We start from the raw sequence: 14349 nt of genomic DNA, 5'->3' as shown, positions 1-14349 counted from the left end.
TTTCTTTGAATAATTTTATAAGCACACGTAAATCAATTATAAGTACTACACAATTATATCCTATCTAAACTAATACGAAAACACAGACTCTGCCACATAGAAAACAAGCTAGTGACTGCCTACGGCAAGAGGGAAAGGGGAAGGGGCAGGATAGGGGTAGTGTGTTAAGTTAAAAAGACTACTATATATAAAATAAATAAGTTATAAGGATGAATTTAAAGCTCAGGGGATAGAGCCAGTATTTTATAATAACTATAAATGGAATATAATCTTTAACAATTGTGAATCACTGTGTTGTACACCTACAACTTATATAATACTGTAAATCAACTATTTCTCAAAAAAAAACTCCTGATAAACATGACAAATAAACAAATCTAGTATTCTTCTTGAAAACAAGCAATTTAGGAAAATTCTCACAAAACACACTCTGAATAGGCCCAATATTAATAACTATAGCTTATACACACACTGAGTAGATGAGAGAGATAACAATGATTTAAATTTTATAATGCACGAATTAAAATAAAACATTACTAAATGTTTAAGTTTCAGATTTTCCATACACAAACCACCACAGTAAACAAAGAATCTCCTCTAAGGGAAGCCCTCCTCTCTGCTTGCTTCACTATGAAGCAGCACGTGCGCATGGGGTAAAGTACCTGGACAGGCGACACAGCTGAGACGGCACCAAGCACAAAGCGATGACACCACAGAAAGGGGGCAAGTTCTAACCATCCAGATCAAAGACGGGCAAAAAGAACAGGTCACAAGGCCAAGAGAAACCGCAGAAGCCAATTTTCAGTCACTATTCCAACACCACCCTACACTTGTATTCCTTATTTTTTACTTCCTTTTAGGGCCTCACCTACAGCACGTGCAAGTGCCCAGGCTAGCAGTTAAATCAGAGCTGCAGCTACCAGACTACACCACAGCTCATGGCAACACCAGATTCTTAATTCACTGAGCGAGGCCAGGGATCGAACCTGAGTTGCTCATGGATAAACCCCTTAGCCACAACGGGAGCTCCCTGTATTCCTTAATTTTAAAAATTAAGTCTGAAATAGCATTTTATATACAAGGAAAAACAGTCACTTTGATATAAGTACTTCTGTACATTACTTATATTTATTTTTCCTTAATATATGAGCTTGATTCATGGAAACAGAGATGTACACCAAAATGTAAAAGGTTTTTTTTGGGTTACTGAGTGTACATTTTCAGCCAGATGCCACACTCAATTTATATTTATCTCACTGAGGCCTAACAACTCTTAAGTGTGTGGGATCAATTACAGACAGGGGAACTGAGGCCCAGAGTTAATGTCATATGCTCAATTACCTGTCCTATTGGTTTGTACCTAAACGATAAGGTTGGCAGGCTTTTACTTAAAAGTACATTTAATACCTTCTGTGAAAATAAACTTTTAGAAATTGTGCAATAATACAATGCGTATCTATCTGAACAATGATGAGATGCTTTAGGGTAAACCTACATGTCATGGTTTTCTAAGTATACGAGTGGCATCATATTGCAAGTTATGAGCAACTAAGTCCAAGAATCTATTAGCAGTAATTGTGTTCCACTGAAAACGAAATAAAGTTTTAAACTTAATGTATTCTGTTTCTTATATGTAGTCATCACTTGCACATGACTTGAATACACACCAAATGTCCCAAGGAGTGTTTATCTCTGGGTAGCATTTACCAATTTGTTCTCCTTCTGCATTTTTCTAGATTTTCGTAAGTGAACACAATTCTTTTTTTTTTTTTTTTTTTTTTTGCTTTTTAGGGCTGCACCCTTGCATGTGGAGGTTCCCAGACTAGGGGCTGAATTAGAGCTACAGGTGCCAGTCTTTGCCACAGTCACAGCAACACAGGATCCGAGCCGAGTCTGTGACTTACATCACAGCTCATGGCAACACCAAATCCTTAACCCACTGCGCAAGGCCAGGGATCAAACCCACAACCTCAAGGTTACTAGTCGGACTTGTTTCCACTAAGCCACAATGGGAACTCCAACACAATTCATTTTGATAATACAAAAAAAAAAAAAAAAAAACCCCACCTAATGACATAAAAATGAATATTACATCTTTTGCAGGAACCATCCTTTAAAATTAAAGACCGCCTCTTGGAGTTCCCATCGTGGCGCAGTAGTTAACGAATCCGACTAGGAACCATGAGGTTGCTCAGTGGGTTAAGGATCCGGCGTTGCTGTGAGTGGTGGTGTGGGTCGCAGACGTGGCTCGGATCCCGCATTGCTATGGCTCTGGTGTAGGCCAGTGGCTATAGCTCCGATTGGACCCCTAGCCTGGGAACCTCTAAATGCTGCAGGAGCGGCTCAAGAAAAGGCAAAAAGACAAAAAAAAAAAAAATAAAATAAAAAATTTAAGAAATTAAAAAATAAAATTAAAGACCACCTCTAAGAGTATGTTCTGTCATCAACATTTTAGTGTTTCCAGGATTCTTAACTTGTAAAAAGCAATTAAAACTGAATTAAAGTTGGAGTTCCCACTGTGGTGCAGCAGGTTAAGGATCCAGCATTGTCACTGCAGTGGCTTTGGTTGGGGTTCAATCCTTGGTCCAGGAACTTCAACATGCCGAGGACAAACAAAAGACAAAACAAAAGACAAGTGTATTACATAAAAAGTAAGTCAACTCAAGAATTTACAGTAAGAACACCTTACATAGACAAATCTAATGGAAAACAGCAACATAAAGATAAGCAGTAAATGTTTTCATCTGTTCATAGCCACACCTTTAAAATGTATGGATTCCACCTGATTACTCCTTTGAGACTAGCCTAGAAGTAAAACGCAAAGTTTTACAAACATTTCTTCCAATTCTGTGTGTTTCTTCTAAAAACAAAAATATTCCACAACTAAATAAACAAAACAAAAACCCCATCAACTTTGATTATTTTATGTACTTTCCGCATAACTCTTCAAAGCAAAAGGGACGGCAAACTGAAATCTGAGTCATTAGACCAGAATTTTTCACTAACATTTCCCCCAACTATTCTGGAAGCAAAAGATACATAACAGATAAACAAGGAGAAAAATCCATTTATAACCCCAAGGGAAGAGTTACATGGAATTGTTTACACTGGCCAAAGGCTTACAGAAACAAAGCCTTAGGAAAGAAGTGGAAAGCTTTGGCCCTTCTGGCCTAAAAGTGTGTGTGTGTGTGCGTGTGTGTGTTTTCCTTTCTTGGTGGTGTTGGCTCCACAGACCCACCGATCTAAGTGTATCTACGTGGTCTGCTCACATGCAGAGGTGAAAGCTCCTGCACACAGTACACTGTCATAAAATCAGCACTTCCACCCGACTGAGGCCTTGCACCCAGCCTTGGAGACTCTACTGCAAAGACTTGTGAGCAAGGGGGATCACAGAGTTACACAACACATTTTCTAAATCTGTCTTGCAGCTGTAATGTTTTCTTCTATCTTAAGAGATGACAGTAGATGCTCACTAGATTTTTAGAAGGATTTGTATATCAAGAAAAACTCAAGTTTAGATGCAGCATCTGGTTTTAAGTGAAATTTTTATCTAAGTTTCCTGCTGAGCTGATTAAGGCGTAAGGAGCTAAAGTGAGTTGCCTATGGTTACACAGGCACACTTCAACCCAGATGAGAAACAACCAACTTCCTGGCTTTTTAGTCTACTCTAAAGAGTGAATAAATACTCAAAAAAAAAAAAAAAAAAAAAAAAAAAAAAAAAAAAAAAGGATACTCTAAAGCAGAAGTTCTCAAAGTGTCACCAGGAAACTTCATAGGCAGAAGTGCAAACTTGGGGGCCTAACCCCAGACCTACTAGGTCAGAAACAGGGAACCAACAAACCCTCCAAGTGAATCTGAAGTATGATCAGATTTGAAAACCACTCCACTCCACTCTGCCCCAATAAGAAAGCCATTCATGGTTAAAAGGAATTAACAGTTTCCCTTCATCAACAACTTCAGAAGCAATTCCAATGTAACATTTCAAGTAAGATACTTCTGACATATAACTGGTGCTGGAATGCTAATATTCTATACAATGATAAAATTAAATTTAGAATTTAACAGTTTCTCCTGAGAACTCTTACCCATTATTTACTTATTTGTCTTAGTTGCTCTTTGCAGCATGGAGAGAAAACAACAGAAATCATAAAATGAAAACTGCACAACACTCTGGAAAAAAGGTAAAGATAGAACAAAATAATGCCTCTACCTTAAGGAAAAGTATCATGTTTCATTAAATCTCAGATGCCACTGACATACACCAATTTATGTAGAGGAAAATAACTCAACACACTATTAAGATACTTATCAACTATAAGTCCAATCCTAATTTCAGTGTTATTAAGCTAAAAAGTGAATCTAGAATCAACAAAATATGGTATATGTAAATATAAAGGCAGAGAACGTGAAATCAAACGCACATAGAAAACAAGTCTTTTTGAATTATCATTGGCAAACAGACAAGGGCTATACCTCCCAAGGATGGTGGAATTTTATTCTTTTAAGAACAGCACTACAACGGACTTTAAAAATGTGATGGGGGAAAAGAAATGACTCAACTCAGACTTTTAAGATACACTAAAGCTTTGACAAAAATATTTAACAAGCATTTTCTGAATACTAACCTTCGAAATACATTCTATCCTTGGTTCTCCTTGAGGCTTTAATCCAATTATCTAAGACAAAGAAATACTGATTAATTGAAACATAACAAATGTAAACAACAGAACTCTCCTTCTTTGTTGCTGGGGAAAAGGGGTGGAAGGGTTGAGATGAACACTAATATTGTATTAAAATCCTGTTAACATCTGCCTTTAATTTTATTTTAGAGGATTAGAACAGACTTTTCAATATAGTAATCTTACCAATTACTTATTATAGTACTGGGACAATTTAGACAATAAATCAGTTATCAAAGAATTGACCAAAACACAGCACTGTGCTTTGCTACCCTTAAAACAAACAAAAAGAAACTTTTATATTATTTACACGAACACATCATTAAAGCAAAGTAAAAACTGCAAAGGCATAATATAGTAATGACCTGTTCTTCATGGAAATATATTTGGTCACAACCCTACCTACCATAATTTTCTATAAAGCTTCCACAGAGCCCTACCATGTTTCATATTTATCTGTTCTACAAAACGCATACACCGAATGAATCCCATTTTAAGACTTCACAGCACCACTCAGTTCTATGTAATGAGGCTACTTTCATGTATGTAGTTCATACAACTAACTCTGTATGAATGATAACAAATATTCATCCATATATTTGGGGAGAGGATTTTTAGCGTTTTTGAATTCATATGTATTTTACATGTGAATGCCTCTAAAATGTAAATACTCCTCCCAAAAGACAAGTATTGTTGCAACCTACATAATTTCAAGAACAATTAACTATCCATGCCTTTGCAATGACTTTGGAACATTCGTACTGGGATTAAATGCCCAATACACTCCATATGCAGCATCTCATTATTGATCCCCGTGGGCCCGAGGATGTCTTCCTGCTGCACCTGCAAAGTCCTGCCCCTATCAGCAAGTATAATCTCAGACCCTCATCCTTAAGAGGATGTACTGACAAAGAAAATAAACTCAGAGGGTTGGTCCTATGAGAGAAGGAACTGGAACTTCTCTTGGCTTTATATTGGGAACTGATTTTCCATCAGTCTCGGTGTTGTAAAGATACTCCAAGGAGGCAGGGATTACAAAAGAGAATAAACTTAATTCATCTTACAAACTTCATCATCTAGTTTCACTTTCCAGTTGACCTTCCCTAAAACACAGGTTCCACATGTGCAGATTCGGCCAGTTGCTAATCAGAAAAATTGGAGGGAAAAAAATTCCACAAAGGTCCAAAAAGCAAAACTCAAATTTGCTATGTGCTGACAACTATTTACATAGAATTAGTTATAAGTAATGTAAAGATGCTTTAAAGTATGTGGGAAGATGTGTGCAGATTACATGCAAATACTACCTCATTTTATGTAAGGGGCTTGAGCATCCCCAATTTCGGTGTCCTGGGGAGAGCGTCCTGGAATGAATTCCTCACAGATACTAAGGGATGACTATATATAACTATGAGGATCATTTTCTGTATGGATTATGAAAACCCATTTCTATTTTATTCAACAGTATGTGGTATGTATGGGCTCCCTCAAATTTCTGGAGAAATAGATGCCCCCTTGCAACAGTTGTCCATATTGCTCCCACTTCCTTGCCTACCTACCTTGCTGTCAGTTTCACCTCCACTTTGTTAAACTTAGTTCTTAAGTCTTGCTAAAACATCCCGCTAATCATTAATTGAGCACCTACTATGTGTCAGGCAATGTTTCAAAATGATCTCTAGAGTGCTATCTCAAAAACTGTCATAGAGAGTTCCTGTTGTGGCACAGCAGAAACAAATCCAACTAGGAACCATGAGGTTGCAGGTTCGATCCCTGGCCTCGCTCAGTGGGTTAAGGATCTGGCATTGCCACTGTAGTGTAGGTTGCAGATGCGGCTCAGATCCGGTGTTGCTGTGGCTGTGGTATAGGCTGGCAGCTGTACCTCCAATTAGACCCTAGCCCAGGAAATTCCATATGCCACAGGTGAGGCCCTAAAAAAAAACAAAAAACCAAAAAGCACTGTCATTGTCTCTTGAGGGTGGCAAGGGGGAGGAGAGGTGGGAGGGAAACCTTAAGTCTGGGCACTTAAGGGTCTAGCTAGCTCTCCCTACAGGGAAACTTTAGCAGTGCCAACTTCAGAAGACTCGAGTTTTAGTTTTATTAGGAATGGTAACTTTATTGATATATAAGCTCAAGACCTTAAGAGGTCTGAACCTGTTGAGGAAACTGCCTTTTCTCTGAGTAAATGATCACGAATGACCTCAATCTTCAAGGAAGACTTTGCAGGCCTCAACAGGTTACCTCTACAGAACACCACTCTTTAGTACATTTACAGAGCATCAAGGTACAGGGCTTAGGTACCACTTCATTACTCAAGGAGAGCGTCTTCCTTTGCACAATGACCCAAGACATTATTACTCAGACATAGAGAACATTAACTTTTTTTTTTTTTTTTTTTTTTTTTAGGGCCACACATGCTGCACATGAAGGTTCCCAGGCTAGGGGTCAAATCGAAGCTGCAGCTGCCAGCCTACACCACAATCACAGCAACACAGGATCCGAGTCTTGTCTGTGACCTACACCAGCAAAACAGGATTCTCACCCCACTGAGTGAGGCCAGGGATTGAACCCAAGTCCTCATGGACACTAGTCGGGTTCAGAGTCATGATGGGAACTCTGGAGAACGTTAGCTTCTTGATTTGCTAATGGCTATACAGTTCAGGCACCTCCAATGGACGACATAGCAAAATTTTGTTGCCCTCATTTTAATGCAATTAATTTGTATTTCTACTATTTAATTATATAGACACACACTATAAAGCTGTGCTTTGCCACTAAATATCGAGAAAAAGTTAAGCTAAAACTTTACAGATTTGCCACATAGGATTTTAAATTATTTTACCACACAGGATGTAAAGTTGAGCATTGCACATTAATACAACCATGCACCTGACCCCCAAAGCACAGATCTATTCTTAAATGCATGAAGCTAGTTGCAAAAGGAAAAAGCTGATGTTGTTTTACTCAATTTATGAATTTTTCTGTATTAATTTTTCAAAGGTGAACATCACCTCTAGCCTTTTACACAAGTCACCACCAAATGAGATAGCATTTAATACATAGTTGCCAGCTTCTTAACAGAGGAGATAAGAAAAAAGCAGCAGCAGCAGTAAAATATGTACATACTCTGTTCATTTTCACAAGAATACAAGGGTTTCCTCTGGAGTAGCCAAACTGGGGATCAATCTCACCACTGCATGCTTCAAGTAAGTTAAGAGGAAACCGACATGCATCATAATGTGGACCCTTCTGTTCAAGAAATTTTCCATCGGTACAATCTGTGAGATTCTTCTGTTCTTCTAAGTCATATGCTAAAAAGGAAACATACGTGTGCATAGATCAGCCAAAAAGGACCTTGAACACAACCAGAAATATATCATCCTTTGGACAACATTCATCGAAAACAAACACAGCAATGTTACTTATGGGAAAATTTTAGGGAAAGAATGTTAAATAACTTCTAACAGCTATCTAGCCCTCTGCAGTTTACTGCATTCCGATACAAACTGGATTACAGATTGATCTCTTCTGTCACCATTAGGTGGCACCAGCCATGGCTACAGCATTATCTGAATGCCTTCAATGCTTGTGGCTCAAAAGAGACAATGTTAAGGACAAAAAAAGGCACTGCCATGGCTCTTATGGAGCTTACAATGTAGTGGAGAAAAAAGATGGTAAGTCTAAAATCCTAACTGAAGGGCCTGAAAACAGGGCTACGGCAGCCTATACTAAGGGGACTGCACAAAGCTGAGAGGTATGTATGAGTTAATGTTGGTTTTTTCAGGGTTTTTTTTTCCAGCAAGGATGGAGGTAATTAAATAAGATTCAAGTGATAAAGGAGTAAAACAGTTACAACTTGGGAGATGGGGAAGAAAGGAGAGGGAGAAAATTTAATGATTTTCTGAACATTTGCTGTGCACTGACTGACCAAAGCTGCACAACAGTGAGCAAGTACGCTGTGGTCCCTGCCTTCAGTGAGCTTATGACACTCACTCATAAACAGGTAAGATACAGTGCCACAATGCCATAGTAAGTACTGCTGATCTGTGGGTATAACTCATACAAGAAGGACCACCTAAAATTAATTCAACCAAAACAGGAACCAAAGTTTCAAAGTAAATGCATTTTAAAAGGAAGACTAGGAGTTCCCGTGTGGCTCAGTGGGTTAAGAATCTGGTGTTGTCACTGAAGTAACTCGGGTCACTGCTGTGGTGCAGGTTCAATCCCTAGCCCCAGAACTTCCACATGCCATGGGCCCAGCCAAAAAAAGAAATTAAAAGGAAGTATAGATCTTTTCCTTAAAAAAAAATTTGTCAAAAATTTTGGCTTCATCTTTTATTTATCAAAAATTAGGATATTGTAGGAACTATGTACCCATTTAAAAGCCAAGAATGACTCAGATAGTGGGGTAAGGGGGATGGGGTAAAGTTTTTACAACAAAACAGAACCATGTGACATGCATCACCTTTTTTTCCTAATGGCCACACCTTCGGCATATGGGCGTTTCCAGGCTAGGGGTCAAATTGGAGCTGCAGCTGCCGGGTCTATGCCACAGCAATGCTAGATCCGAGCCATGTCTTTGATCTATACCACAGCTCACAGCAACGCCGGATCCTTGATCCACTGAACAAGACCAGGGAATGAACCTGCATCCTCATGGATACCAGTCAGGTTCTTAACCCACTGCGCCATAATGGGAACTCCTCATCACTTCTTTATCGACTTTCGTGGCAATCATGAATGTCATTTTGCAAGAAATATTAAAGGCCTGTACCAGTTTCCCCAAAGGGCTCTTTTGCCCATACCCTGTAGGTACAGGACAGCTCATCAGAGACTATTTTTGTACAATGCCAGTTTTCACTTCTACACAAAACCACTGTTAAGTGCAAGGAGTTGGATGATGGTCAGAATATGAAGACCCCTGTCCAGGGCATGCATGTTGGGAACATAGAAAGGTCACTGTTACCAGAGAGCAACCAAGGAGCTTCCCCCAAACTCCTGAGGAGAGCCTAAAGTAAGAAAGAGAAAAGTGTAGATAAACAGGAGGGGGAAAGACCTGAAAGAGAGATTAGTTTGGACAAGATCAAACTTTAAATTCTAACTAATAGCCATAGGGGAGAAAAAAAAGAATATTTATTTTAATGAGACATGAGAAAGATATTCCTAAGAACAACAATAACAATTCAAAGTTTAAAAAAATTGTATATGTGGGGGTGCTGAACATTAAATATATAGAAGTAGATCTCTAGCATAATAAAGTAAAAACAGAAATGAGAGAAACGCAAGAGATCCAATATCCAACAACTAACAGAGAAGTTAGAAAGAAAACAAGAAAACAAGTGAGGAAATTTTCAATAGTAGTTTCTTCAACTGAAGAATCCAAGTCTTCATCCTGAAAGACTCCATCAAGATTCCATCCAAGTGATATTTTAGAGACTGACACCAATACACAGAAATTTTAGAACCCTAAGGAAGCACAATTAAAAACAAAGAACATTGCCGAGCAAAAAAAGGCAAACACGAAAGAACTAAAATTCTATACACAGCTAAACTATGAAAAATAAAGCATAATTACATCATTTTCAGAAATGAGAGAACTGAAAACTTACATTTCATGTATCTTTCTTTCTTTCTTTCTTTTTTTTTAATTTAGGACCACACCTTGGCATATGGCGGTTCTCAGGCTTGGAGTTGAATCGGAACTTCAGCTGCCAGCCTAGGCCACAGCCACAGCCACATCAGATCTGAGCTGTGTCTGTGACCAACACCACAGCTCACGGTTAACCCACTGAGCAAGGCCAGAGATCAAACCCACAAGCTCATGGATACTAGCTGGGTTCGTTACTGCTAAGCCACAACGGGAACTCCTAATGTATCTTTTTTTTTTTTTTTTTGGTCTTTTTGTCCTTTTTTAGGGCTGCACCTGCGGCATAGGGAGGTTCCTAGGCTAGGGGTCGAATTGGAGCTGTAGCCACTGGCCTACGCCAGAGCCACAGCAACGCCAGATCTGAGATGTGTCTGCGACCTACACCACAGCTCATGGCAACGTTGGATCCTTAACCCACTGAGCAAGACCAGGGATCAAACCCTCAACCTCATGGTTCCTAGTCAGATTCATTTCCGCTGTGCCAAAATGGAACTCCCTTCATGTATCTTTTTAAAAATTTTTAATTTAAATATAAATTGAAATATACCTCACATATAAGATTATATTAGTTTCAGGTGTACAACATAATGAATGATTAACTATTTGTATACATTGTGAAATGATCACCATGATAAGTCTAGTGAACATCTTTTCCCATAGTTACAAAATTTTTTCTTGTGATTAGGACTTTTAAGATCTACTCTCTTAAATCCAAATATGCTCTACAGAACTATTAACTATACTTACCATGCTGTATTACACTCTTACAGTTTATTTTATCTGTTTTGTAACCTTTTGACTCCCATTCACCATTTCACCCCACCCCCCTGGCAACCACCCATCTGTTCTCTGTATCTATGTGCTTGGCTTTGTTGTTTTGTTTCTCACATTCCATATATAAAGGAGATCATTTTGTATTTGTCTTTGTCTGACTTTTTTCACTTAGCACCATGCCCTTAAGGTCCATACATATTGTCACAAATAGCAAGATTTCATTCTTTTTTATGGCTAAATAGTATAGTTGTGTATATACAATGGAATACTATTCACGTATCTTTTCTTATAAAGTTACTTGAGAAAGCACTCCGTCAAAACTAGGAAGTAAATTAAGAAAAAAGGCAGAAGCCAAGAAACATTGAATCCAATCCAAAAGTGATCCAAGTCAACAAATAACAGCTTCGGAATAGAAGCCCTGAAGAGAAACCAGTACAGACTGCAGCAGAGGGAAGGTCTCTAAGAAAGAGATTTCCAGAAAAAGGAGACTCAAGAGAATACCTCAAATGACAGTAATGCAAATAAGGAAGTCAGCGAGAGTCTCTAGAGATGGCAGAATAAGATGTTAAGACAAAATATAAAAAGGCAAAAGGAACCAATAAACTAAAAATAGTGAATTTAATTATTTTTGAATTGAGAATAAAGGAAAATCTGAGGCATGTAATAAACTAACTCCTCATGTAACATGGCAGGAAGTAAAGACAATGTATAAAAGTGATAAATCAAGAACCAGCACAAAAATATAGTATTTAAAGCTATAGAAGAAAAATCCTATTAAAAAAAATTGAAATGCATCAAGTCATTTCCTGTTGAAATGTATCCAAAATCAGATCATTTCTCATAGCTTTCACTGCTCCATACCTCACACCCACTCATCAGGATTACTACAACTAGTTACCTCCTAACTAGTTACCCTGGTCTCCCGCCCCTCTCCTTCACCCCATAGTCTAGTCTCAAAAAACAGAGTGATATTTTAAAAAATTGAGTGAAATGATGCTATTCTCTGCTTAAGAACCTTCACTTTCGTCCCCGTGGAAATCAAAGAACTGAACAACAGCCTCTAAGGTCTACACAATCTGGTTCTTTAACTCCCTGACCTCAACTTCCTACTGCTCTCTCCCCACGCAGTCCATCCATCTCCTTTAGCTTCCTTGATGAACACTGAACACACTGGACATGGTGAGCCTAAGGGCCTTTGCATCTCCTCGTAGACAGCTCGATGACTAGTTCCCTCATCTTCAGATGTTTCCTCAAACATTCCCTTTTAATGAGGCCTCCTCGGACCATAGTTTAAAACTGCCTTATTTTCCTCCACAGCACTCATTACTTCCTAACATACCAATAGATTATAAAAATTACTCGAATAGAGAAATTTTTCATTTGTTCATTGATACAAATTACAAGAGTGCTTGACATAAAAAAGGCTCTCAGAAAAATATTATTGAATAAAATAATAGGACTGTGGGGTTCCCTGGTGGCACTGTCACTGCTGTGGCACAGGTTCCATCCCTGGCCTGGGAACGTCTGCATGCTAGAGGCATGGCCAAAAAAAAAAAAAAGTAATAGGACTGCAGCTAGAATAGAATATGGCAGGGAACTACTGTCTTCATTATAAATCCTTCTTTACTATTTGGTTTTTAAACCATGGATTATACTCTCACAAAAAAATCTCTAAGTTATTTAAATAATAAGTATATGTAACTATCAAGGGAAAGAGGATCAAGAAGATGTGAGATCAAAAGGTTTTTAAGATAGGAGAGAGTTGAAGCTTTTTGCATGTTGACAGAAGGAGTCCACAGAGTTCCCGTTGTGGCTCAGTGTCTAACGAATCCAACTAGGAACCATGAGGTTTCGGGTTTGATCCCTGGCCTCGCTCAGTGGGTTAAGGATCCGGCGTTGCCTGAGCTGTGGTGTAGGTGGCAGATGTGGCTCGGATCCCTAGTTGCTGTGGCCCTGGCGTAGGCCGGTGGCTACAGCTCCGATTAGACCCCTAGCCTGGGAACCTCCATATGCCGTGGGAGCAGCCCTAGAAAAGGCCAAAAAAAAAAAAAAAAAAAAGACAGAAAGGGTCCAATAGAGAAGCTAAACATACATGAGAAAGATTAGTAGTTAGCATGTTTCTGAGATAGTGAGGGGATGAGATGCAAAGCATGAGTGGAAAAGGTAGATGCAGGTGAGGGGAAGGGCAGCTCGTCAGAGCAGGAGGAATATCACAGACAAAATGGCTACAACTAAAGTTTTGTTTTACTGGAAATGAGGAAACTGGGAGGTTTCCACCTACCTGTAATTTCTCTCTTTTTTTTAATCTTTTGTCTTTTTTTTTTTAGGGCTACACCCATGGCATACGGAGGTTCCCAGGCTAGGGGTCCAATCGTAGCTGTTGCTGCCAGCCTACGCCACAGCCACAGCAAGGCCAGATCTGAGCGGCATCTGCAACCTACACCACAGCTAACAGCAACTCCGGATCCTTAACCCACTGAGTGAGGCCAGGGATCAACCTGCAACCTCATGATTCTTAGTCAGATTGTTTCCACTGCACCACGACGGGAACTCCCCTACTTCTACTTTCTCTAAAGCATGAAACCAGGTTATATTTAAAAACCTAGTTGAAAGGGAGAAAGTACGGAGCTAAAGGTCTGAGTACGGGTTGGAAATAATCCCTTCAAACAATTATCCAGGGAAGTGCAGTAGAATTGCCAGGCAGTAGATCGGGTCCATTTGAGAAAGTGATCATGTATTCACAGTGCTCATGAGTCTACAGTGGGCAGCTTCCAAGAGGCCCTTATCCAGGAATTAAATGGTTTCATCCAGGAGCATTATGTGGCTTCATCCATTTGCAAGTTTATGACAAATGGACCAGGAGGCAAGGAATTTTAAAGTACTGGCAAAAGTAAAAACAAAATGGAAAACTATGGAATTGATAAGCTTGACAAGAAGAGAAGTTAGGGGGAAAAGAGCTCCGATTAAATAACAGGATCAGTGAACTGGAAGTTCTATTGATGTAGAAGAACAGCAAGAGAAAGTTAAAAAGGGCAAAGGAGAAGATTGTGTAGAGCGCCTCCAGGGCGATATTGGCAATAGAGTCCGACACATTCTAAGAAGCAAATGCAGGGCAGCATGGCTGAGGAAGAGCAGAGGTGGTCAAGAACTAAGAGGCCAAGGCACCTGATGACTATTCGTGAGAATGTTAATAACATGGAGTTAGGCCAAGCAAAATGAGGAGAAGACTTGGCTCAGGTGGCTACTGGAAAGCAT

The 14349-nt window shown here is 39.2% G+C and overlaps 1 protein-coding gene across 6 annotated transcripts in view; it reads right to left on the bottom strand.

Moving 5' to 3' along the window:
* The window catches only part of ATP1B3 (ATPase Na+/K+ transporting subunit beta 3), a 46510-nt gene that overhangs the window by 5976 nt on the left and 26185 nt on the right, over positions 1 to 14349 (bottom strand). For 2 of the 6 annotated variants that reach the window (XM_084989920.1, XM_013982100.3), the window contains 2 exons: positions 7800 to 7984; positions 4626 to 4676 (listed from right to left, as the gene is read on the bottom strand). In XM_084989920.1, the coding sequence (XP_084846046.1) occupies positions 4626 to 4676; positions 7800 to 7984 (236 nt within the window). Of the gene's footprint in view, positions 1 to 4625; positions 6550 to 7288; positions 7985 to 14349 lie in introns of all 6 variants that reach the window. The other 4 variants (XR_014824059.1, XR_014824057.1, XR_014824060.1 and 1 more) reach the window with 4 other exon arrangements.

This window comes from Sus scrofa, chromosome 13 (assembly GCF_054392235.1).
Source record: "Sus scrofa isolate SSC_HxYL_T2T_F1_AM1 chromosome 13, Sscrofa_HxYL_maternal_Yorkshire_Landrace_v2.0, whole genome shotgun sequence".
NCBI lineage: Eukaryota > Metazoa > Chordata > Mammalia > Artiodactyla > Suidae > Sus > Sus scrofa.
This window is presented reverse-complemented; position numbering and strand designations above follow the sequence as displayed.